This window comes from Mastigoproctus giganteus, chromosome 11 (genome assembly GCF_048544385.1).
Source record: "Mastigoproctus giganteus isolate SK-2022 chromosome 11, ASM4854438v1, whole genome shotgun sequence".
In the NCBI taxonomy this organism is placed as follows: Eukaryota; Metazoa; Arthropoda; class Arachnida; order Uropygi; family Thelyphonidae; genus Mastigoproctus; species Mastigoproctus giganteus.
Window position 1 is genome coordinate 85065451 of NC_143585.1, and position 27719 is coordinate 85093169.

General features: G+C 36.8%; 1 protein-coding gene across 1 annotated transcript in view; it reads right to left on the bottom strand.

The window, feature by feature from the left end:
* The window catches only part of LOC150078212 (adhesion G protein-coupled receptor A3-like), a 137649-nt gene that overhangs the window by 62114 nt on the left and 47816 nt on the right, over nucleotides 1-27719 (bottom strand). The window contains exons 3-4 of the mRNA XM_090384493.1: nucleotides 26506-26610; nucleotides 2621-2724 (exon numbers count right to left, since the gene is read on the bottom strand). Of these exons, the coding sequence (XP_090240619.1) occupies nucleotides 2621-2724; nucleotides 26506-26610 (209 nt within the window). The remainder of the gene's footprint in view (nucleotides 1-2620; nucleotides 2725-26505; nucleotides 26611-27719) is intronic.

A 27719-nucleotide genomic window follows, 5' to 3' on the forward strand; every position in this document is an offset into this window, starting at 1 on the left:
ATGTTTCTTCAGAAGCTCTTCAAGTATTGGAAAGAAGGTTGCCAGTAGAGTTTGAAATATTAACTATAGGACTGTTATATTATACTAAAAGAAACATAAGATGTACTTTCATGGGAGTAACATCTTGTCCCACATATGGGAAAATTTTGACAAGAACAGACTTGAAGGCAGGGAGAATAAGATTGAGGTCTAAGGTGTGCACTATCTGACAATTTAGGTGGGCTGTAAGTGAAAAACAAGATCGATATATGTTTCTTCCTAACACTGATATTATAAATATAAAGAAAAAGCCCGGTTAAAATTTAGTACATATGCAACTTAATTAATAACAGGACACAGATTTGCTTTTAGATTATTTCAGTTAGGTCTTTAACACATGCTCTTGTGATAAGGTTGAATCAGACGTGACGTAGGTACATCATGTCAGATTGTGTGAATTACGTTGATCTGAGATCAGTTAGATCTACTGGTGTTTTGGAGATGGGGAAAATCTATGGGTTCTATTCTCAGACAGGAGAGTTTACTTATTTTAATAATTTTGTCAAAAATGTATTTAGGAGGAGGATTATAAGCACCATAGTAATCTCCCACATACCCCCTAGTGGCTGGGATGGACGGGGACTGCGATATGGTTTATTGTTCAATTCCTTTGAGATGATGCAGAGTGGTACCAATCCTTTTTTGATTATATATTTCAGTAAAATACACTCAAATTAATCTTAAGGAAACTGAGCTATTATCATTTATTTATTTATATATTTAATGTTTTAATAAATGATAATAGCTCAGTTTCCTTAAGATTAATGTTTAAACCATGTATAGGTTTCGGCCTAGTAGTGGGCTTACTAAGGTGTCTTAAATGGAACATGCAGGAGTATTCTAGTCTCACCAGGCAAGCTTCACCAACAAAGAGCTGGAACAGTATCATTCTACTGAGGACAAAGATGACTCCACAGATGATGATGTACCAATACAAAATTCATAACAGGAGTTTTGACAGAGGGCTTCAATGAGATCGTAGATGCCCTGAATCTCTTCACTGAAAATAATGCAGATTTTGACCACAGCACTACAGCAAACAGAGGTGTTGACACCTCTGTTCTGTTTGCTGTAGAATCTCTTGCTTCAAAGATCTGCTATGGGAGAAGAAGCTTTGAGCAAGCCAATTAACCCTTAAAGCCTTCTTCAAGGAGGATATGCCATAACACATATTTATCAAATCATGTTTATTATCTGTACTATTGTTTCAGTAAACTAATAATCCCCTAATATTTTGGTTGTAAGTAATAAATTATAATGGTAGGAACACACGTGCATTGAGATTATGCTATAATGACCTTGTATAGTTCCCAGGAATACATCCCAAGCACTAAACAGTATATGCATGTAGCATGAACTACACCTGTTGAAGACTCATTAATGGCGCAAAACCACGATGTGCTATTTTCATTTTTCATATCAATTTTCCTTTAAATATTCCTACTGGTGATCTATTATATTAGTATTACAGGATTAATTACTTCTACTTAACATTTAGGGAATCTTATCAAAGTGGACTAACAACGACAATGAATGAACGTAAACTGTAGGATATGTTCTTCCCAATAAAGGAAACCCCATTAAAATAGAGTCTCATTCTTTATTCACAGTGATTTAAAATTGTAAATGTTTCACATATGGACACATTGTAATTTCGCATACAAAATATTGAAGTTTTTATCAACATTTCATGAGTCATGGTATGGGGCTCCTTTCATGGTTTGGCTTGGGCACATTAGTTGTTATCAACAAAACCATGATTCCTGTGCAATACTTGGACATCCTGGACAATTATACACTTCCAACATTATGGCAATACTTCGGGGAAGGCCCATACCTGTGTCAACAAGACAATGCGCCATGCCATACTGCTCGGGTTGTAACAGAGTAGCATGATTATATGGGTGTGGAAAAGTTGGATTGGCCAGTCCAGAATCCTGATCTGAACACTGTCGAGCATCTTTGAAATGGATAGTCAGGTACATGCACATCAAGATTGCCCAAAGAACAAGGCCGAACTAATGACTGCATTAAAGGCCAAGTGGAGGAACATATTACCTGACATTTAGAAAAGGCTGGTTGAGGTATGCCGCGAAGATTGAAGGCCATCATAAAAGCAAAAGGTTTCAGCACAAAATATTAAATGACACAATAAAGGACCTTTTTTTGTGTTTGGATATCAATGGTAGGGCAGCGTATGTGCAAGAGGAGATATTAGAATTAAACTTATTAACATCATACCAAACATTGCACTTTTAGCTACAAAGCATCAGGCTTAGGGATGCCATTGAATAATAAGAGTAAGTATAAAGTATTTTCTTGTTAAAAATTCTTGGGGGGGGGAGGTGATTAGGAAAGAAACTTGTCTAAAAAAAGCCCTTTAGGGGGCAATGATTAAAAAAAGGTTGAAAAACACTGCTTTAGTGCAATCTGAAATCTCACATTTTAGTTGCACTAAAATAAATTTTTGTATTACTACAACAAAAATTAAGTGAAACATTATGTTATGGGCCATTTCCATCCAAGAGGCTGACTGCCAAGAGCTAAAAAAAATTTCAAGCATTAATATGTAGATAATTACCTGCAGTAGTCCAAAACTTGAAAGTTGGTTGCATGTGAAAGTAACTAAGCTACTTCTGACTGTTATTATTTTACAACCTTCTGAAGACCAATCTCCTTGACCACCTTAAGCACAAAAAAAAAAAATAAATAAATAAAATAAAAATCTGTGATACTTGTATATAACTGCTAATATTAAATCCATAAGAATAAAAGTATGCACATGTTATACAGACTTGGTAATTTCTGGTTAGATCAAAGAACAAATGTCATGCCATTTCCACTTTAATAATAAAAAAATTAACAATTTTTTAACAATAAAAAATAATTTGAGGGTTAGTTAAAACGAAATCTACAAAAGCGCAAAAGTGATATGAATACTTTTTTATCATATAATAATTAATAATAAACTTTAAGGCAAAAGTAACTTCAACAAAAGGAATAAAATACAGTTTGTTTGTTATTTGGTTTTTAGGAGCATTAGCAACTAAGGCCATATTGTTCCAGGATTTGCGGTGGTCATTTCTTGACCTTTCCGCATCCTCCGTATTTGGTGGTGACGGGCTCGAACCCCGGTCTAATCAAGAAGCATGTGCTACGCACTGCTGCTCCTTCCCACCTGGCTACGGAGGCGCCTTATAATAAAATACAGTACTCGAATATGTATAAGCTAAGATTCTGTTAGAAAAAGTACATGGGGTTTGGCAAATACACCATGAATTGTCAAACTAATAGAGTAAGCTTATCTGTGAAAGGATCTAAACCTCCCAAAAACTTCCTAGTTCATTTATACAAATATATGTGGTCTCAGTTCTAATCTCAACGATGTCCATTTCCACTTGCATTTGCCAAACCCCATGTACTTTTCTAACAGAATCTCAGTTATCAGTTGATTCAACCCCTGTTCACCTCAGTTGCCCAAATTATTCGCTGTATGATTCCTTTTGCCTCAAAGGTGGTACTTGTGCATATTTCTGTTCCAATATTCCCTGTCAGAGACTTGGTGATTTGGAATCTCCTCTTTTCGACAAATCTCTCTACCTCATTTTGTCAAATTCATCTGTTGTCTCTAATTCTCCCAACTCCACTAATCACTAGCAGCTCTTTGACTTTCTCCAGTCTAACTTTCCTATCAGTGGAGGTAATTTTCCTTGGTGATTTTAATGTTCAAAACTCAAGCTGGCTTTCGTTTTCTAGTCACACCGACCCAGCTGTTTTCAGTTTTCTCTCTGATCTCTCACCGAGGGTGATGGTAGATGACTCTCTGTCTTCTAACTTCTCCACTAATGCTGGTGTCCCCCAAGGTTCAGTTCTTTCCCCCACTCTTTTCCTCTTGTATATTAATGACCTTCTTCCAATGACTGGAAATCCTATCCATAGTTATGCCAATGATAACACTGCATTCCACTTTCATTTTGAGAAACCTTGCCCTGCTCAATCAGCTACAACTTCTCGAATATCCGCTAACAATTCCTTAAATGCCGATCTCCGGGTAATTCTGCAGTGGGGCAAAGACAACTTTTCGATCCTTCTAAAACTCAGTCTTATATCTTGCAAAAAGAATTATATATCTTTGGTGACACTCCGATTTCTAGGCAAGATTATATCTCTCTTTTGGGGATTACCCTGACTTCTAATCTCTCTTGCAACAAGCACATTACAAATATTGCTTCCTCTGCATCTAAAAAAACTTGGTTTTCTCTTTCACTCTCTCGGTGTTACTCTTCTTTCAAACAGCTGTTCACTCTGTACAAATCGCAAATCTGTCCTACAATGGAATATTGTTCCCACATCTGGGGCGGTGCTACCAAAATCTCTCACAGACTTCTAGATTCCATTCAGAAGAGGGCAGTTAGGATAATTAATGACTCATCTCTAACAGATTCTTTCCACTCTCTGTCTCATAGATGTACTTTGTTCTTCTGAATTGGCTTCTATAATTCCCGCTCTCTCTGTCAAAACATTCCGAACACGTGCTGCCAAAAGCCGACATCCATTTACTGTCCAACTTCAAACTCACAGAACAAACTTTTCATCTATCTCATTAATTCATTCAACTGCCGTTTTCTGGAACAATCTTCCTTCATACATATTTCCTGAAAATTACAGTCTACAGAGGTTCAAGTTTAATGTCAACAAATATCTTCTTTCGTCTTCTCAACCTCCAACCCACGAACGGTACTAAGTACAATAGGTTCTAATACCTCTCGTGTTTGGGATTTTCATAAAAAATAAAATAAATATATAAATAAAATAAAGCCAATGAACCTTCAAAACTCCAAAACAACCAAACCAGTCCCTACCATCCTTAACTTGCACGATCTATACATCCTGTCCATCAGGCAACAGAGAGGCAATGTCCAAGGCAGAAGGTGCTGGTCCCAAAGGAACTAATTATGGTTGATGACTCTATTGTCAGGAAGACAAGGAATATACTATGCAAAAAGGATAGGTGGAACAGGACTAGGGTATGTGTGCCAGGGGCAAAAGTTGATGATGTAGAGCAGATATCTTTTAAGGGCATAAAAGGTGATATTGTTGTATACGTTGGAACTAATGACATTAAGAGTAAGAGATCTACAGATTTACTGAACAAGTATAGGTCAATGTTGAAAAAAAGTCGCAAGTTAGGGTTGAATGTGAAAGTGTCTGCAATTCTGACCAGACATGATAGGAGGGAATATAAGACGAGAGCCTTGTCGATCAATTTGGCCCTGGAGAGACTGTGGAAGGTCTCTGGTCTGTGCTTGTTGACAGGAGAGACTGCTTATACAGGAATGGAGTGCACTTAAATAGAAAGGGTGCAAGAATATTTGCTGATGCTATCGAGGGATTGTTAGGTGGGTCAGAAAATTGCTAACTTGGGGGGGGGGGTACACAGACAAAAAGGTTAACAGTGGCCACAGGCAGAGGCAAAAGTGATTCTTACACTGCTTCTATTAGAATGAGTAGCAGCCTAGAAAGCAAGGCAATGGAGATTTCCAGGATTGCTGGGAGTCATAGTGGAAAAAATAAATACATGGGCTGTGTTAGGGTAACTAAGAGTAGAAACAGGTGCAATGTATACTTGAATGTACACCAATGCTAGGAGTATAGTTAAGACATCAAAGGCAGATACTGTTGGGATATTTGTGATATCAGACAGACATAAGCGGTGCAGAATTTAAATTTGGAGAGTTCAGTGTGTACAGCAAGGATAGACAAGACAGGAAGGGAAGAGGGTTATGCTGTCAGTTAAGAAACACAAAATCTAAGGAAGTGCATCCAATTGATGTTGGTGGACAACGCAATGTTGAGTCTGTTTGTTGTGACATAAGCACTGGGAAAGAAAAAATGAAAGTAGGTGTGTGTTATAGGCCTAATGAATCTGATGAGTATAATGAGCAATTGTGCAGAAAAATAGAGTGGGCCAATAAATCACAATGTCTTATAATGGGGGATTTTAACTTTCAAGATATTGACTGGAACTTGTTGGTTGGTCACTCACACAGTAGCAAGACTTTTGTGGATTTCTTGGATGACTGTTTTCTACAGCAACATGTTTGAGAGGCAACCGGAGATAGTAATACTCTTGATCTCATTATCAGCAGTGATTATTCATGCATTAAGAATTTGCAAATAAAGGAAACCACTGGGTGAGAGTGATCACAATGTACTAATGTGCAAATTACATAAAGATGTAACTACCATCAAGGCTAAAGGGAAAGGCTATTGGTTTTGTAAAGGTGACTACAGGGGTTTCAGACTGTTTTTAAATTCTGTACAGTGGGATCAACTGATGACATTACCAATGTTGAATTCTAAATTGGAAGCCTTCAGGGACTTAATTTTGGAGACTAATAGGCTTTTCATTCCAACTAATACTGTTCAAGGTTTAGGCCTAAATGGATGTCAGATGAACTAATGAGGCTCGTGGCAGAGAAGAAAAATGTATGGAATGCATATAAAGTATCAGAGAACACAGAAGCCTATGGAAAATATAAACTAGTTTGAAATCAAGTCACAAAGGAGGTTATGTGGGCGAAGGCAGATTACGAGAAATCCTTGGCAAAGGATGCAAAGAAAAACAGGAAAGAGTTCTTTACTTATGTAAACTCTAGAAGGAAAGGGATGAATCAGATCTGACCACTTAACATAGATCGGTTGACTATTGATGACCATGCTCAGGTAGCTGATAAACTGAATGAGTATTTTACATCTAAATTCACACATTAGGAGTTATTCAATGAGGGAAGTGCCAAAGGTTTATCAAACTCTAATAGGGAGCTAAGTGATTTTGTAATAACTGAGAGCAAAGTGGAGGAGAAATCGTTGAAATTAAACAAAAAAAAAAGGCACCTAGGGTGGATGGAATCTATCCAGTTATATTAAAGGAGGCAGCAAACTCTTAGTCATAATTATGACAGCTTCCTTGGACTTAGGGGAGGTTCCCATGGACTGGAGGTGTGCAAATGTATTACCAATTCACAAAGGAGGTTCAAAATGTGACACAAATAATTACAGGCCTGTTAGTTTAACGTGTTCTGGGGAAAATAATGGAATTGCTGGTTAAAGAAGCATTGCAGGATCATTTAGACAAGACTGCAGTAATAGTTAAAACACAGCATAGGTTTGTTAAAGGGAGGTCTTGTCTGACCAATTTGATTGGTTACTATGATGTGGTCACAAAGGAACTGAATGCCAAAAATAATTTTGATATCATATACTTGGACATTGCGGACACTGCTCTTCGTGGACAAATGTTATTATTGGAGTTCCCCAGGGTTCGGTGCTGGGTCCATTGTTGTTTTCTATATTTATCAATGATATTGATGAAGGTATATCAGTTTAATGTCCAAGTTTGCAGATGATACAAAGGTTGACAGGGTTGTCAACAACAGTAAAGACAGTATGCTACTCCAATTGGATATGTTGGGCAAATGGGCTGAGAAGTGGCAACTGAAGTTTAATGTTGACAAAAGCAAAGTACTGCATATGGTTAGCAATAACCAAAGTGAAACGTACCAACTGTGTGGTACTACTCTCAGGGAAGTGAAAAAGACCTGGGGATAATTGTGCAGTCAAATATGAATTTCACTGAGCAGTGCAGATGGGCTGCCAGGCAGGTCATGGAGTCTTGTCAATGATATATAGGAATTTTTCCTGCAGGGACAAGGAGGTGATTATCCCATTATACAAGGCAACATTCAGGCCACACTTAGAGTACTGGAGGCCTCATTTTAGGAAGGATGTAGAGTTGCTAGAATTAGTACAGAGAAGGGCAACAAGGCTGGTGAAGGGAACAAAGGGTACTCTTACGATGACAGCTTAAGTTCTGCAAATTGAAACGTCTGGAGACTAGGCATCTGCGAGGCAGTCTGACTGAGGTGAATAAGGCCTTGAATGAATTGAGCTGGCTCAATGCTTCTTCCTCTTGCTCAGATTACAAACCTGAAAGGGCATAGGTTCAAACTGAGGAAAGATTCGAAGATTCTGACTCAGATCAGTACTAAGTAATGCAACAGATTATTGTGGTACTGATCTGATTCTGCAAGAGGCCACATATCTTGTAAGATTATAATTAAATATGAAACCAGACATATTTACATTTATTGTTTCAAAAAAAAAAAAAAAAAAAAAAGTAGTTTAATTGTTTGCTACATGGAGGCCAAATTGCAGCACTCAGCTCTCATACAGATCTTGGGGTGGGTTAAATTTGACCACAAACTTGGTTGTGACAAAAAAATTGAAGCCATGCATGTTAACATATACAAGTCATAGCATCTTTTGCATGTCTCAGAGCCAAACATCATTTATTAGCATATTCAACTAGCCCTTACTTAGAGTGCAGAAATAAGTAAGGGCAGTACTGGTTTCTTTGGTAGGTTATGTATAAACTAATCCATTTTCATCCCCCAAAACCAATCACTCCATATCACACAAATGATCAGGTCAGCTGTTGCCTGATGACTTACAGCAACACTAAATATTATGGTAAGAGACATTGCTACCCTTAAATTTTGGGGAGGACACCAGTTGAGGATTACTCTTCTGATGATGCCTCAGTAGCCAGGTGGGCAGGAGCAGCACACGCTTCTTGATTAGACTGGGGTTCGAGCCTGTGACCACCAAATATGGAGGATGCGGAGAGGTCAGGGAATGACCACTGCATATCCCTGGAGCAATATGGCCTTAGTTGCTAATGCTCCTAAAAACCAAACAACTCTTCTGACACTGAGTCCATTTCCCTCTCTCTCTCTTTCTCTCTACAGCTTTTGCCCACAGGTTTAGGCAAGCTGACTGATTTCTTTCAGGGTATCATCATCATCAGCCATTTTCAATCCACTGCAGGATGAAGGCCTCTCCAGCAACTTTCCTTCTGTTTTGAGCACTGGCCATCCATTTACTACCTACAAACTCATGAATTTCATCTATCTATCTCCGCCTTTGACTTCCAGGTTTTCTTCTAGCTCCTCTTGGGTACCATCCTGTTATTTTCTTAGTCCATCTGTCATCATGTCTTCGAGCTATGTGTCCTGCCCAAGACCATTTTAGTTCTTTAGTTTTGATAAGAATATCCTTTACTTGAGTTTGCTGCCTAATCCATGGGTTTCTCTTCTTATCTAACAGTCTGATTCCCAATATAATTCGTTCCATTCTTCGCTGTGTAGTTCTCAGCTTCTCTTCCATTCTTTTGGTGAATGAGTGCCCAAGTTCCATAAGTCATGGTGGGGAGTATACATTGATTCATTATTTTAAGTTTCAGACAAACTGGGATATTGCTCTTCAGTATGTGACTATATTTCCCAAATGCTATCTATCCAAAATTTATTCTCTTGACTTCCAGCCATTTATCATTATTACAGCTAATAACTTGTCCCAGATAAGTATATGACTCCACGTTTTCAATTACTGCTTCTTCAATCATTATTTCCCTTTCCGTGGCATACTTGTTCATCATTACTTTTGTTTTAACCATATTCATTTTTAGTCCAAAATCCTTAATAACTGTGCATAACTGATTAAGATTTTCCTCTAATTCTTTGGGATCGTGGCTCATAACCACAATGTCATCTGCAAATCGTAAATGGTTTAGGTACTCTCCATTCACATTGACTCCTTTCTGCGACCAGTCTAATTTTCTGAAAGCTTCCTCAAGGGCAGCAGTAAACAGCTTCGGAGATATTGTGTCTCCTTGTTGAACTCCTTTCTCGATTTTAAAAATGCTACTGTCTTTGTCTAGTCTAATAAAGGAGGTAGCACTCTCATATATTTTCTTCAAAATCATAATATATGGGGTATCTATATGCCTGTCTTTCCAGTGCCCAAAACATTGCTTTATGCTGTATGGAGTCAAATGCCTTTTCATAATCCACAAATGCCAGGCATAATAGTGTTTTTTATTCATTTGCTTTCTCCATTAGCTGTGATATTACGTGAAGGTGATCCATAGTTGAGAATCCTGTACTAAAGCCAGCTTGCTCTTTCGGTTTATTCTCATCAAGTATTCTTTCTAATCTGTTAGTAATGACCCTTGTGAACAACTTGTAGATGTGGGATAACAAGCTAATTGGTCTATAACTTCCAATTTCTGATTTATCTCCTTTCTTATGCAGCAAAACTATGATTGCATTATTCCACTGCTTAGGCATCACACCTTTTCTAATGCACTTTGTGAAGAGCCTTGCCAGTTTTTGTGTTATGTCTCTTCCTCCCAATTTTAACAACTCTACAGTAACTTCATCTTCCCCCGGGGCTTTCCGATTCTTCATTTTCTTCAATGCATGTTCTACCTCATCAGGAAGAATATCGGGTATGTCGTATGTGTTGCTACTTTGCAATCCATCTTCCCCACTGCTGGTATCATTCCCTCGCTCCTTGTATAATTCTCTATAGTAGTCTTCTGCTATTTGAATTATGCCTTCTCTGCTGTTTATAAGTACACCATCGCTATTCTTCAGTTTCAGTATCATTTGTCTTTCTGTATTACTGCTCATGGCTGCTGATTTAAATCCTTTGTTTTCCCTTAATGCTTGTTCTACTTTTCTTGTGTTAAATCTTCTTACATCTTCTCTGAGTCTCTTTCTAATGGCTTTGCATAACTCAGTATACTCAATTTTCTCCCTGTCAGTGTTTTTCTTGCTCTTCATTTGTCGTCTTCGGTTCATCATGACAAGTGTTTCTTGACTAATTTTTTCATCTTTGGATTTCTGTTTTCCTATAGGTTTCTTGGGCTTTATCACTTTCAGAAAGTTTAGTAATATTCCTAGTCGATATCTTGATCCTGAGCAGTCTGCAGAAGCTCAAACTTGGTCTTAAGTTCCAGTACATACTGCTTTTTCTCCTCCTCTGTTATCTCAAAGACCTTTGTATTATTTACTCGAGTCAGTTTTTTCCTTTCCTTTCCTACATCTATATCAAGTGTACATCTTACCATTCTATGATCACTTCCAACATTTACCTTATTCAGAACGGTAACATCATTCACAATATATCTTCTGTTAGTGAGGATGAAGTCGATTTCATTAGTTGTTAATCCATTTGGACTCTTCCATGTCCACTTTCTGTTCACCCTTTTCTTGAAAAAAGTGTTCATTACTGACAGTCCTTGAGATTCTGCAAATTCCACAAGTCTTTCACCTCTTATTTCTTTCACCAATTCCAAAATTTCCTATTGTTCCTCTTTCTGCGCTGTTTTGCCTTTTTCCAACCTTAGCATTGAAGTCCCCCATAATAATAGTGTAGTGGGTTTTCTGCTCATCTAGAAGACTCTCAATTTCGGTGTACATTTCTTCAACCTCTTCATCATCATGGCTCGATGTTGGTGCATAAATCATTATAATCTTTAGCTTGTACCTCTTAGAAATCTTGAGTATTAGTCTTGACACCCTTGGTGATGTACTTTTGAATTCCAAAATGTTTCTTTCAGGGTATATACTAACTAATATATATAGTTTAGATGCAGACTAATGAATATTATTAAAATTTGCAGTGAGCATCAAAGGAAACACTGGCAAAAGATTCAAGGCAGGGTTGCACCTTATTGGCACACTTATTTTTATTATTTTTCATAGTCCATGTAATAAAAGAATGTAGTTATTGTTAAATTCTGTGGGAAAGGTAAAAATTAGATCATTATTATATGTGGATGATATTTTGTTAAATAGTCTGCAAGATCAAGAATATTTGAATAAAATAGATAAAGGCTGTAGAGAATTGAACATAAACTCTTTACTAAAAACAAAATTTGGACAAGGAAAATTCAGAATGAAGACTAAATAATAATAAAAAAACAACAACTTTTTATTATTTATTCTATCTATTTTTTATCTATCATACCCATCTAACAGGGAAAACCCATAATATTATAATGCATTTAGGGCTTATGCCTCAGGCTGCGAGAAAGTCTGGACTATGTATAAGTTAAGTGCCAATGCATCATTAATACACAGCTAATTCTAAGTTAGCAAAATATTTGCAAAGGTGGCATCGTTTTAAGTCATATCTCATATTGTGAATACCTTCACAACGAGTTGCCATGATATTGCACTACTTCAAATAAGTAACGCTTCACCTAAAGGAGAAGACTAACGTTACTTATTCTCAGTGGATACCACCACCACCATCCAGACGGCACCGTTTCAGGACTATTTGGCCCTTCTTCTGCGGGTGGGTGGGTAGGTACCCAAGTGATGCAATAATGTCTCAGGCTGCGAGAAAGTCTAAACTATGTATAAGTTAAGTGCAAATGCATCATTAATACACAGCCAATTCTAAGTTAGCAAAATATTTGCAAAGGCGGCATTGTTTTGCCATCATTGCATCACTTGGGTACCTACCCACCCACCCGCAGAAGAAGGGCCAAATAGCCCTGAAACGGTGTCATCTGGGTGGTGGTGGTATCCACTGAGAATAGGTAACGTTAGTCTTCTCCTTTAGGTGAAGCGTTACTTATTTGAAGTAGTGCAATATCATGGCAACTCATTGTGAAGGTATTCTATTCACAATATGAGATATGACTTAAAACAATGCTGCGCTGCCTTTGCAAATATTTTGCTAACTTAGAATTGGCTGTGTATTAATGATGCATTTGCACTTAACTTATACATAGGAAAACCATAATGTAATTTTGTGCAAAATTATGTAGCAACAAATTTATCTTTAGATACTTAAGTATTGTTATCTTTTTATAATATCAATGAAGACTCACTCACTCAACCTCTTCTGGCATTGACAGGTTGTCATGACTTTTGAACTGCAGCTGAAGACTCATGTCAATGACAGAAGTCAACAACTGCAACTCATAATATGTCCAGAATGCAGACTTCTTATTGATAGCAGCAATTCACCTAGTTGGGTATCTTGGGTTTCTTGTCTGATAACTACAGCATTCCAGGACCACGCTTGGAAACCTTTCTGTATTCATGTGTTCCGTATGTCTATACCAATGTAGTTGTCTTCTTGTGATTACGTTCAACACTGTCTCTCTGATTTTAAGTTCCCACCTGACTTGTTCATTTGTGTTTCTCTCTGTCCATCATATCCGCTTTATTTTCCTTAGACATTTCTTCATCTCTAAGGTCATTAGTTTCATTTCCTCTTTTTGTTTTGATGTCCAAGTTTCTGCTCCAATGGTATTATTAAAATCTGAAACAGTATTATTCAAGTCTGATACAGTTTAACCTTTAATTCTTTATTAATTTTATTATTTCTCCAGAGTTTATTCAATTTATTCACTTTGTTTAACTGTTTCCATATACTCTGTATCTGTTATCATTATTCCCATGTAGTTGAATTTATAGACTTGTTCAATTTATTTGCCCATTCAATTTAATACAGTATAGCAGTGGTGTTCAACCTACAGCCCACGGGGCTGGACCCAGCCTGAAAATAATTTTTATAAGGCCTGTGCAGAAAGTGAACTAAAACAGCATCGATGGCCACTGCGTGTACAGACATGCAAGCATGCAGCTCGACTGTATCAAAGTACATGTACACTAAATACAGTTATGTATTTTGATATAACTTGTTCATTGCATTGAATTAATTATTAATTTGTATTGAATTTAAAAAAAATCATTCTTAAAAATGTTACAAAAGGGGAAAATCGATTTGGAGTGTCGTGTTTTTAATCCAAGGTGGACTGAAGACTATTTCTTCATTGATTACCACAAAAGAACAGTGTGTTTGGTGTGTCAGAAGACTGTGAGTTTTTAAAGAATATAATTTAAAACGAATGATTCCAAGCATAACTGTTATGATCAACATAAAGGAGTGTTGCAAAAAAGAAAAGTGTTAAAAGTTACAAAATGAATTAAGAAAACACACTGAAAAAGTATCAGTCAAGAAATTTATCTGCTTTAAGTGCCAGTTATTAAGTTGTACATTTGATCGCTTTTGAAAGTAAACTGTTCATCGATGGTGAATTTGTTAAACTGTGTTTGCTAAAAATTGTGAAAGAAATTTGTCAGGAGAGAGGAACAATGATACAAGATGTTAGTTTGTCTCGACAAGCAATTATTCGAAGAGTAGAAGATATTGGAAACAATTTGTTCCAGCAACTTTTGCAAAACAAAAAAAATTAAATATTTTAGTTGCACTGGATGATAGTACTGATGTAAATGATGTGGCCAAACCCCTCATCTTCATACATGGAACTGATCATAATTTTGTACCAGTTGAAGATTTAGTGGATCTACAGAGTATCCACAGAACAACTGCAGGTGAACATCTTTTTGAAAATTTTTGCCAATCTACTGAAAAGTTAGGATTAAATATTAAAAACCTGGTAGGAGTCACAACTGGCGGTGCAAAAAATATGATTGGTAAAAACATGGGCTTATGGGTAGAATAACCAAGAAAATGATAGATATTGAAGCTAAACCTCAGACTGGAATTCACTGCATTGTGCATCAAGAAGCTCTCGGTGAGAAAGTATTGGATCTCGAAAACGTTATGAATGTGGTTATATCAACTGTAAATTTTATAAGATCACATGCCCTTAATGTGGCTGTTCAAACATCACTGAATGTTTCAACACAGAAAAAGGGAAACCAATAAAACAACTATCAAATATGGAATGGCTTTTTGATCTTGAAATTCATACATGCATTTCTTCTAGTCATTTAAATGCTCTTAATTTAAAACTAAAAGGGAAAGGAAAATTGGTCTGATTTGTTTAGTGACATCAAATCATTTCAGAATAAGTTATTATTTAAATCCCAAATTGAGCAAGACAATTTAGTTAACTTTGAATGTTGTACTGAGCTAAAGTAGTAACACATTTCCAAAGAATTCTTGCCTTTCGTTAATTACAATTATTTTTTGACAAGTTTGAAAGTCGATTTTATGATATAAAATCCCATGAAAAAGACAAGCTTTTGTTTGAGAACCCATTTACTTCTATGGCTGAAAACTACAATCCCAGATTGCAATTTGAAATTATTGATCTTCAAGCCAAAACATGATTCAAATATAAGTATATGGACTGCAAAAATAAACTATTTGAATTCTACAAGGCTCTCCCATTTGAAGATTTCCACTAATAAAAAATGCCACAAAAATGGCTACTTTGTTGGGATCAACGTATGTTTGCAAGCAGATTTTTTTTCATTTGTAAAATCAAATAAATATTTAAAAAGAAACAGAATAACAGATGAGCATGTTTTATGAAAATCCTAAACACAAGAGGTATTAGAACCTATAGTACTTAGCACAGTGCATGGGTTGGAGGTTGAGAAGACGAAAGAAGATCTGTTGACATTAGACTTGAACTTCTCTAGACTGTAATTTTCAGGAAATACATATGAAGGAAGGTTGTTCCAGAAAACAGAAGCTGAATGAATAAACGAGGAAGATAAAAAGTTGGTTCTGTGAGTTTGAAGTTGGACAGAAAGTGGATGTTGACTGGTGACTGCATGTGTTCGGACTGTTTTGAATGAGAGAGCAGGAATTATAGAAGCTAATTCAGAACAGTGCCCGTGAAAGCATTTGTAGAAAAGGCATGCAGCAGAAACACTACGTCTATGAGACAGACAGTGGAGAGAGACTGTTAGAGATGAGTCATTAATTAACTAACTGCCCTCTTCTGAATGGAATCTAGAAGCCTGAGAAAGGTTTTGGGGGCACCACCCCAGATGTGGGAACAATATTCCATGGTAGGGTGGATTTGCAATTTGTACAGAGTGAACAGCTGTTTGGAAGAAAAGTAATGCTGAGAGTGAAAGAGAAAACCAAGTTTTTTTAGATACAGAGGAAGCAATATTTGTAATGTGCTTGTGCCAAGATAATTTAGAAGTCAGGGTAATCCCCAAAAGAGATATATCATCTTGCCTAGAAATCGGGGTGTCACCAAAGATAAGCATTGGAGCAGAAGAAAACTTTTTTGCAAGACAGGACTGAGTTTTAGAAGGATTTAAATCAACTAAGTTGGCTTTGCCCCACTGGAGAATTACCTGGAGATAGGCATTTAAAGAACTGGTAGTAAATATTCGAGAAACTTTAGCTGATTGAGCAGGGCGAGGTTTCTCAAACTGGAATGCAATGTGCTATCATCAGCAAAACTACGGATATTCTTTTTCTCTTATATATTAATGACGATCTTCCAGTCAATGGAAGAAGGCATTTATATAAGAGGAAAAGAGTGAGGGAGAGGACTGAACCTAGGGGGACACCAGCATTAGTGGAGAAGTTAGAAGTCAGAGAGCCATCTACCATCACTCTCGGTGAGCAGTCAGAGAGAAAACTGGATGATCAATTACAAAAAGTTGGCAAACCATAAGATAGAAGCTTGTTTAGAAGACCTTTATGCCAAACACGATCAAAAGCCTTTGAGATGTCAAGAGCAACTACTTGTGTTTCACTGAACCTTTCCATTGAATTAGTCCATAAATGGGTAACATAAGCCAGAACAAAACCAGTAGAGCGACATTAACGGAATCCATACTGGCGATCGTTGATCAGACGAAAGGTTTCTAGGTAGTTTAAGAGTTGGCGGTTAATTTATTTCTCCATTACTTTAGAAAGAGTAGAAGTAATTGCAATGGGATGATAATTGGATGGGAATGATTTGTCGCCCTTTTTTTTAGGAACTTGCTGGATATGAGCAAATTTCCAGGCAGAAGGAAAAACACCTTTGGAATAAGAAAGTGAAAAAGGCAGCAAAGAACAGGAATAAGTTCAGGAGCACAGGTTTTGAGAACAAGTGGAGAAATACCACCAGGACCTGGAGCTCCATCAAGAAATACCATCAGGACATAATCTTTATTATGTGTTAAGATGGGTGTCACAAATTTGCAAATTTGTGAACCAAATTTGCAAATTTTGAACACTTATCAAAGTTTCGTTATCTATCTATACATTAAAAAAGTTTTCTTCCTAGTGATATTTATTCGAGCCAATGAGAAAAGAGAGAGACATTTACGTCACTACAAATGCAATTAATTACTGATAACTGCCTCCATAACGTTCACCAACCTCGTGCACATGTTTCACTGTCTAACATTTGATGTTCCATTACAACATTTTTTGTATATTAATGAATATTGTATATTTGTAAATAGTATTTACAAATATACAATATTTGTGGTTTAGTATTTTATAAATATTTTACATATTTGTATAGTTTGTAAATATTTTAGTCCTGCTCTTTCCGATGCAACAATATTCCTTGTGTATTATGGAACCCGAAGCAAAAGGCCTGTTCCTAAGTGACCTATGCAAATGCAGGTAAATAATTACAGTGATATCTGCCGAGTCCAGAATAGTATACACTGACAGGTACAGGTACTTTGATGAAAGCGAGGAAGACGGCGATAACTGACAGAAGGCACATCCCTTTTCTGATTGTTTTGTGTCATCGCGGAGGGGGGACTTAGCTTAGGTAGGGTGTTTATCTTTCCATCCCGCTGTTTTAAAATGGGAAAACGAGTTCCCGATTTAAAAACAGCAGCAAATGTGAGGAAAAACATTTGCACCCTAGGCATATCAAACCAAGGAAGGCAGTGGGCGGGGAAAGCAGTGGCGTCTTGGCAGATGCCACTGCTTTCCCCGCCCTTCTGCTTTGTTCCTCTCAGTTTGTCGAAATATGGGAGTCAACTTGTCAATCAATGCTTTCACACTGCTTGCCACCATGTTGGAGGGTGTACACTATTCTGGAGTTTTACCGTGATATTTATTTGACCCCGAGAATGCCATGCACTACAAATGAACAGGTAATTAATTACATAGGTCATTTCCTGAGTATATATCAACCAGTGCGTGTCGACAGGTGTGTCTTTTACGTAGAAAAAAATTTGACTTACTCCGTATACCTCTACATTTTATGTAGAAAAACGTGTGTGTGTGGGGGGGGGGGGGGGGGGTGACAAAGCCCCCAAGTCTAAATTAATAAAATTTTCGAATACAGTCAGTCCTCGTATAGCATGATAGTTGTGTTCCTAGAAACCCTCGTGCAATGCAAAATCATGCAATATAAACAACAGGCCCTATGTGAAAATAGGGTTAGGTGCAGACCACCCAAGATTGAACACACGTTTGTAACCAAAACATTACTTACGTATTTTATTACGTAATAAAATATTGCTAATGCTTTTGCTTCTATCGTAAGCAAACTTGTTTTTTGTTTGATTTTCTATACAAACAGATGACAGCCATTCCATCTCTTCCAATTCTTTGTGTCTCGATCTAACAGATTTTAATTACACTTTGAGTTGTTCCGGCTATGAAAGTTGTTTTTATTTTCTCTGCATTCTTTGTAATTCTCGGTGTTGCCTCATTTAGGCCTGTAGCACGTGCAATATCACATGGTTTTTCATTTCGCTCAAAGCGTTTCACAATTTCATATTTTTTCTCTATCGACAGAGGTGGACTGGCCATAAACCTTATCAAGGAAACCCCGGTGGGCCGAAGGCCAGTGTGATTTTGGCTATATACCTTAGTATAAGGCCACTAAAAATTTTCCTGGGTAAGAATTTTTGACCCAGTCCCCCTCTGTTTATTGATATTGCTTTTGTTTTTCTCTCTAAATCTGTAGTGTCTTCACCAGGATGGTTCCTTTTCACACCTTTTAAGTATTTTACGCATCTTTAGGGAATAAAGCACAATTACAAAATGAGGAGGAATGCTTAATACACAAAAAAAGCTGTGCGGATGTAGTAATTGAATAAACAACACCGTAAAGGCAGAGATACACTGTTAACACCTCACATTTTACTAAAACACATTTTTGGGGGTTACTACCATAAAACAATAAAAACAATTTCCAGTTGCGTTTCTGCTAGATTCTGTTATAAACTGGTAGTAAACTTGATGTAATGGCATTTGCGATAATACTGATAACTGAAATTGTGTGGGTTTTTACCTTATTATGGTGAAATGTGATTCCTCTGCACTGATATAAAAAAATATAAAAACATTTTCAGAATCTTCTCTTCATTCCTATCGTGTTGCATTCAGTTGGGGTGATTCCACGTTCAACTGCCATGTCTTGTAAACACAAAGGCAAATCATCCATAAGCAAATTAGGTTCATGTTATATACGATATCATTCCCCTATTTATAAATCATGTATGATCGAATTCGTGTAGTGTAAACACGTGTTATACGAGGACTGACTGTATTTAAATTTTAGGTTTATCATTATATATTTATTTATTCACCTTAATATTGAAAAGCAGTGATCCTTTTCAGGTTGTAAATTTTCTAAAGTGAGCATTTAAAAGCAAAAGTAAAAGTATTTTTTTAAACAAAGGTGAAGTATTTAACAAAGGTATTTAAAACAAAAAAAAAAAAAAAAAAAAACAAAAGTAAGTCATATTTTTATAATTTTAATAAAATCTAAAAAATAAACCACTGACATAGATTTGTTGCGCTTAAAAGTACTGGGAATTTGCATTTTTTATATATAGCCTGAAAAGAAAAAACGGTAATATGAAAATAGAAACTCCTTTTTATGTGTAACAAGATATGGAAAATGTAACACAATTTTACTCGAATCACTCTGTGCGGCCCGTGAAACAAATCTAACTTTGAATACGACCCTCATACAGGTAAAGATTGGACACCACTGTAGTACAGCGTCAATTATCTGGAATAACTGATTGTCAAAACTCTTCCAGATAATCGAATCGGAAAAATTTCTGGATAATCGAACCAGAAAATTGAATAAATTTAATATTTAATATTAAATTAAATTTTATATTTAATAAATATCCAACCAGGCATTTTTATGATTTTTATACAAAACAGGAAAATTAGAAAGATTTTTAAATGCTCTCGGTTTATTTGACTTACCCATAACAAGTACGGACAATCTGTGCATCCCGGTGGCATTTGCACACATAGCAACTGTAATGTCGCTCTTTTCTGATCTTAAAACTTGGTGCAGGCATTTCTCTTTTAGTGGCTAGTGTTTTCTCGGTAATGCTTTCCATAATAAGCCTGTCTCATCAGCATTATAAATGTTTTCTTCCCCATAATTTGCTATAACTGAAGCAAACTTACTTTTCAAAGGACACCACTGCCGATTCGTCTTCAGAAAGTTTTTCACCTTGAATATCTAGTTCACATATACAGTGTCTCAGTTTTTCAGCCAACCTGTGCTTGCCTTAAAATCTTCATTACTTCTTAATTTTCAATTAAAATCCAATGCCTTTTCACACAACATTGGGCCAGACAATGGTTAACCTAAACTTTGCTCTGAAGAAAACAAAAAAAAATAAAGTCAGTGCACTCTCTAAAGTGGCATTTTCAGGTTTTGACATCATATTTTTCATGCTAGATCATCTTCTATCAACTATCCATAATCGACACAAATGCTGTTATAGCATTGGAGTTTTTCTTGATGTCGTAAATTGTTGAAGTCTCCACATTAAACTCTTTGGAGAGATTTTTTATATTGATGGTTGTTGTTTGGTTTTTAGGAGCATTAGCAACTAAGGCCATATTGCTCCGGGGATATGCGATGGTCATTCCCTGACCTTTCCGCATCCTCCGTATTTGGTGGTCACGGGCTCTATATTGATGGTAGTTACATCTTTAGGTAAATCCCACATCACTACACTGCATTCACTGTAACCTAGTGGTTCCTTTATCTGCAAATTCTTAATGCATGAATAATTGCTCCTGATAATCAGATCAAAAGTATTACACCCTCTATTTGCCCCTCGAACATGTTGCTGTAGAAAACAATCATCCAATAAATGCACAAAGGTCTTGCTACCATGTGAGTGACCAACTGACAAGTTCCAGCCAATAACTGGAAAGTTAAAATCCCCCATTACAAGATATTCTGATTTACTAGTCCACTATTTCACTGCAGAATTGTTCATTGTACTCATCAGTCAACACAATCGTACTCAAATTTTCTCTTTTCCTATGTCACACCAAACTGACTCAACATTGCATTGCCCACCAATGTCACTGGATGCACTTCCTTAGATTTTGTGTGTTTCTTAACTAACAGCATAACTCCTCCCTTTCTATCCTGTTTTTCCTTTCAATAAAGATTGTACTCCCAAATTGCAATACTGCACTGCTTATATCTGTGTGGCACCATGTCTCTGATATCCCAACAATATCTGCTTTTGATGTCTTGACCAGCACATGTATTGGTATACATGCACCTGTTCTTACTCTTAGTTACCCTAACACAGGTCATGTATTTATTTGTTCCATGATGACTCCCAGCACCCTTGAAATCTCGCAGCACCTTTTCAGGATGCTGCTTATTCTAATAGCAGCAATGCAAGAACGAATATCCTTGCACCCTTTCTATTTAAGTATATTCAATCCCTGTAGAAGTAGTCTCTCCTGTTAACAAACACAAACCACGCAGAAACAAATTCTACCCCAAGAGCCTTGCACAATCTCTCCAGGACCGAATTAATTGACAAGGCTCTCACCATATACTCCCTTCTATTGGTTCGGATCAGAATTGCAGACACTTTCAAATTCAACCCTAACTCGCCACATTTTTTCAACATTGACCTGTACTTGTTAAGTAAATCTGCAGATCTCTTACTCATAATGCCACTAGTGCCAATGTTTACAACAATATCACCCTTTATGCATTTAAAAGATATCTGCTCTACAATGTCATAAATTTTTGCCCCTGGCAGACACACCCTGGTCCTGTTCCATATATCCTTTTTGAATAGGGGCTCACATCTGGTGAGTAGGGGATTGGCAAACCCTCCTGAGCTGGATATCATCATTCTTCTCTTCTTGGTGATTCTTTTCTCTCTCTCTCTCAGGGTAACTCGGAAATATTTTTTGGCTAGTGCAGCATAAGCCTCAAGCTTCCTTACATCATATGGCTAATAATAATAATAATATATTCCCAGTCTCCCTGACAACAGAGTCACTGATAATAACTAGCTCCTGTGGGATCATTGCATTCTGCCTTAAAGACTGCTGTATTGCCTTATGCACAGGAAGTTGTTTGTTTGTTATTTGGTTTTTAGGAGCATTAGCAACTAAGGCCACATTGCTCTGGGGATATGCGGTGGTCATCATTCCCTGACCTTTCCGCATCCTCTGTATTTCGTGGTCATGGGCTCGAACCCCGGTCTAATGAAGAAGCGTGTGCTACGCACTGCTGCTCCTCCTGCCCACCTGGCTACGAAAGCGCCTTATGCACAGGAGTGAGCTGTGGTATTGAGTTGGGCAGCTGAGAGCTTGATGGGCCCTCTACATTAATTTCTTCGAGGGCATCTACCCTAAGCCCATGAGAACGATGAGTTGGCACCTAATTTCTTGACACTCTCTGCACATGGCACACACACAAAGACATCCTCCTAGATCATGTCATGTTCCAGAAAAGTCTGCAAATATTTCACATTTTGCACATTTTAACAGTACAAGGCTTTACAGACAATAAGTATTAACTTGCAAAATCATTATCTAAATTCAAAATAAACTAAGGAACGTGACTAGTAGTAGAAAGCTACTTTTAGAAAATAAATTAATGTGAAAATTAAGTCAATAGAACGGCAAAAATATAGCTAAGACATCGATTTGCCTGAGCTGTAAAATCTTCTCCTAACTCTTATTCCCAGAATATGTGACTAAGGAAAATTTTCAAGGAAAAAACTTAAGGTTACTGATATGTTGAAATAGATGGTAATTTAAAACATGAAAGACAGTAATTCACCTATCTTTCAGCACAGGTGGACTAACTCCCTTTCATGTTTTCCTAAATTATTTTTTACTGCTAACATCACTAGATATCTGAATCAATGTGGAAGAATCACTATTTTCTCTTGTCTCCATCAAACCAAACTCAACTTATTAGTCTTAATTCCATGCTGGATGGGCAAAATAGCCATGTTTTTTCTAGTGACTTTGGTTATATGGTCTCTCATATGATGTTGGTTATGACACCTTTTATCATAATGTGTATTGAATTAAATCCTAGTTACAAGTTTCTATATGTATATATTTTTTAAAATGGTATCTGCTGATTTCCTAGGCTGCAATATATTTCTCGAATTCACACTTAGGGTTTCTCCCTTCCTTCAGATTACAATTACATCAGCAATGTACATAGTGAAAGGTTTCGTCAAGAGATATCTGCTATGAGAAAGTACTATGAAAGGAAGTGGAATTCAAATATGCTAGCCAACTACTATTGAACATTGATCAGAGAAGCTACAGCTGTCAGTTCTAAACATTAAAAAAATGAACAAAAATGTTTTACATAATTTTTAAATATTAATTACAGTATGATTTTATTTTCATATACATATTTCATTTTCCTTTTCTTTTAAAATGGTAGGTTATAAACAAAAAAAATTAAAGTTCAGATTTAAATGCAGAACATTCAAATTTCTAAACATCACCAAAATCTCTTTAAGGGAAAGGAAAGAATTTTACATTTTGCTATTCAGTGTAGTCTGAGGATATTAATACAGCCATTACCCGACTTACGTAAGGGTTACATTCCGGGGACTCTACATAAGTCGGAATTTCCATAAATGCTTATGCAGCACTTACAAATTTGACTGGCGCCTCCGTAGCCAGGTGGGCAGGAGCAGCAGTGCATAGCACACGCTTCTTGATTAGACCGGGGTTCGAGCCTGTGACCACCAAATATGGAGGATGCGGAAAGGTCGGGGAATGACCATCGCATATCCCCGGAGCAATATGGCCTTAGTTGCTAATGTTCCTAAAAACCAAATAACAACAACAACAAATTTGATTGAAGCAAAAAAGAAAATGTAAATAGAATTATTTATTCAAATTTTTTTATCTCATGCGCAGTATTACAAAAGTGTACAAAATTATAAAATTACAAAAAAAAGGCAGGCATAACGTCAGCAAGTTTTACCTTTAAAGCATCGTTGCCAGAATTAACTCACCAGCTGATAGGCATGCTGCTGTGGAAGTTGAGGGCTGTGAAGATTTAGAAGGGATTTTTGTTTTCCAGTACATCACAAAATTTCTCTGCAGCTGCAGAATCAGCACTGGTGACTTCACTGCATACTTTAATGTTTTGGAAACCAGCATGATGCTTGAACCTATTAAACCACTCATTGCTTGCCACGAACTTGGCTTGGAGTTCGCCATACTTATCCTTAATATCTTCATAAATACTTCTTGCTTTTGCTTGAATGGCCATTGGACTCAGGGGCACTTGCTTCTGAATCTGATTTTCCATATATATTATTAATAGCTCTTCCATCTTCGATATAGCACCTGAATGCTGTTTTGTGATCACTGGTGATCTTAAATGCATTGATCCTTTAACATGTTCTTTTATATGCGCACTGTCCCTTAAAATAGTATTCACTGTTGAAGCAGTGAGAACTAATTCCGTGCAATAGATGACAAACTTTGTCCTGCTTCGTACTTCTTAATTAATCATCTTCATTTCTAAATCAATTTTGTTTCATTTCCTAGCACTGCCAGCACTTGCACTTTCCATTGGTCCCATTCCCTTCACCATTGTAATAAGTAAATAGGAATGAAGAGATGATTTTGAAAATTTATTTATATGTTTTTTATATGATTGAAGATTTCAGTGAAGGGGAACTTATTTCACCATAATACCATAACATAAAAACCCACAGAATTCCAGTTATTGGTATTATTGGAAATGCAAGTTTACTACACGTTTTAATAGATTGCCATTGCACTAACAGAAAAGGCTAATAAACCAGAAAATGCATATTATTTTAATGTTTTATGGTAGTGACAAAACAAATTTTTCATCCAGAAACGTGTTTTAGAAAAATTTTTCTAAAACAAGCGTTTTAGAAAAATACCACAAAGGCATTCAAAATAGCGTGTTAAGCCTCCATTAGCCTTCAAAACAACCTGAATTCGTCTAGGCATGGATTGAACAAGATGCTGAAAATGTTGTGCAGAAATGGAGTACCGTGCAGACGTGAGTGTGTCATGCAGTTCCTTGAGATTCGACGGAGGTGTAGGCCTGAAACAAACAGCCCTTTCCAGCTCATCCCAAAGATGTTCAACAGGATTAAAATCCAGGAGACTGAGCGGGCCACTGAAGCAAAGAAAAGTCATTGTCATGTTCCTGGAACCAACTGATAGTGATTCGGGCTTTGTGCACTGGCACATTATCCTGCTGGAAGTAACCATCTGACTGAGGATAAACTGTCGACATGAACGGATTCACTTGGTGAGCAACTATGTTTAGGTATGATGTGGCATTCAGATGTGAATCTATGGGTATCAATGGACCCAACCTGCGCCAAGAAAACATTCCCCACACCATACCACTGGCCCCACCACCTTGCACAGTAGTTGTCAGATACGACGGGTCCATGGATACACGTTGTTTTCGAAAAATAAAATTCTGAGCCTTCCATAAATAGGATGCACCAGGAATTTCGACTCATCAGACCAGGCAACTGTTTTCCAATCCTCGACAGTCCAGTGCTGGTGTTGCTGTGGCCACAGGAGGCGTGCTCTCTTGTTCTTCATTCATAGCAAAGGTACATGATGTGGCTGTTGTAGCCCATTCACGACAAAGTGCAACTAGTGATCCATTGCGATATTTTGTTCTGACCACCAAGGTTGTATTCTGACATGATGTGTGAAACTGTGGCCCATCTGTTTTCTTGCACAATTCTAGCCATCCTCCTCTGACGTCTCTCATCAACAAGCGGTTTTCTTCCACAGGAGTGCCATTGAGAGGATGTTTTCTATTCGTTGCACCATTCTTGATACAGCCTTGAAACTGTGGTGCGTGAAAAGTTCAGAACTGCCGTTTCAGAGATGCTTTGTCCAGCCCATCTTGCACCTACTGCCATGCCACGTTCAAAGTCCGTTAGATCACTCATTTTCCCCCAATCTTGCTACAGTTTGTACAGTAAACTGATATCAGAAAGGTTGTTCTGCTGCATTTATATCCACAACTGTGGTCATGTGACTTGCAATGTTGTGGGACAAACAATGTGTGTGCGCAGCAGGGGCATACCTAATAAAGTGGCAGCACAGTGTATGATAACGATGAAGGTGTAGTGCAATTTCCATTATAAAAATGACCTTTTAAAGAGATAAATACCTTAGTTATATAGCGAAAATTTCAACTTCTGAGGTCTTGGAACAAATTACTGTAAAAACACAATGTGTTATTGGGTTCACATTACAATATTTTCACGATACCTCCATTTATTCCCAAGGGATGCAAAATACGTCTCCATGATTTTTTTAAGCTTGCACTGGCCAGAAAAACACGTAAAGTCAAATTTACGTAAGCAGGGGAGCGGCTGTACTTAACAACAATGTGAAATTATATTTTTATAATAGATTATAAACCAGTCAAACATAAACAAGGAATGCAATATTATTTACCTATTTAATAATTAAAAGTTAAAATTTTTTACAATCTCTCGGGGGGGGGATTATTAAAAAAGCACTACATTTTTAGTTTTTTAAATGAACTTTAGTCATATAACTTACCAGCTGCATTAGAATTCCACCAAACAGGACTAACATCTGGTGTATATGCAGGTGTGTGTAGTGTTACAGTAACTGGATCACTCATATTTTGAACAGAGAGGAAAGCTGAGGTACAATTTAAAAAAATAAAAACATAAACTAACACAATAAAAAAGGCAATGAAAATTATAATAATAATAATAATAAAAATATATAAATATATATATATAAAGTATCTTCTACTGTATAGCATTTGCAATTCATTATATTTAAAACTGCATAACATTTAACACTATGTTAAATCAATATTTTCTGAATAACTACCTCAGCTTAATAAACAACTACACAAAGGTGGTGAGGGCATATAAGCTACATTACTTATGCCATGTCTAAAGAGTTACTGGCAATTGGTTTAAAGAATAATTACAGAGTGATTACCACTTAGACTTTTTTTGCTACGAGTAATATAACTTCACAACCTGCCTCTTATTCTTGTGTAATATTAATACTGAATGCAATACGTAAGCTCGAACATGAGTACTTTACTGCACAGCACATGCAGAAATTCAAATTGAGAAAGGTTGATTGCCGAACAGATGTGCAGAAGTTTGCCTTTAGCTAGTGGGTAGTTAATTGCTGGAACAAACTTCCATCTACTGTTGTGCAAGTTAATAGCTTAAATAAATTCAGTGAAGAACTAGACAAACTATTGGAGGGAATGAAAAGGTGAAATAGGTGTCTTTTTTAGTTATGGTTTGGTCATCAACATTATAATGGTTCTTTTGAGATTTAGCGGATGCACCATTTTCAAACTTTTGAATAATTTCAAGTTTTTGTTTAATTTGAAAGCACAACTCTTGCGTTTGCCCATCATTTTGGCGATTTATAAACAAAAAAAAAAAAAAAAAAATAGTTACTATAAAAAAAAAAAAAAATTCCGACATCCGTGACATAAATAATGAAACAAAATTAGTCCTTTTCCAGTGTGACGGAACACAACAATCAACACAATGCACTAAATCAAACTAAACAGTCTGTGACAGCCAAATCCTCTGCTTGCACCTTCACGAAGGTGGGACTTTTTAGTAATCCTGGGTATAACCTCCATGCACAAGTACACGTGTGGGTGACCACCCAGGTGTGAACCAACGTAAGCAGGGGTCTAGGTGAGGTGCCCACACCACATGGAGGAATGCCGCTCCTCTATTTTACCAGGCAGTACTAGGTGGTAGATG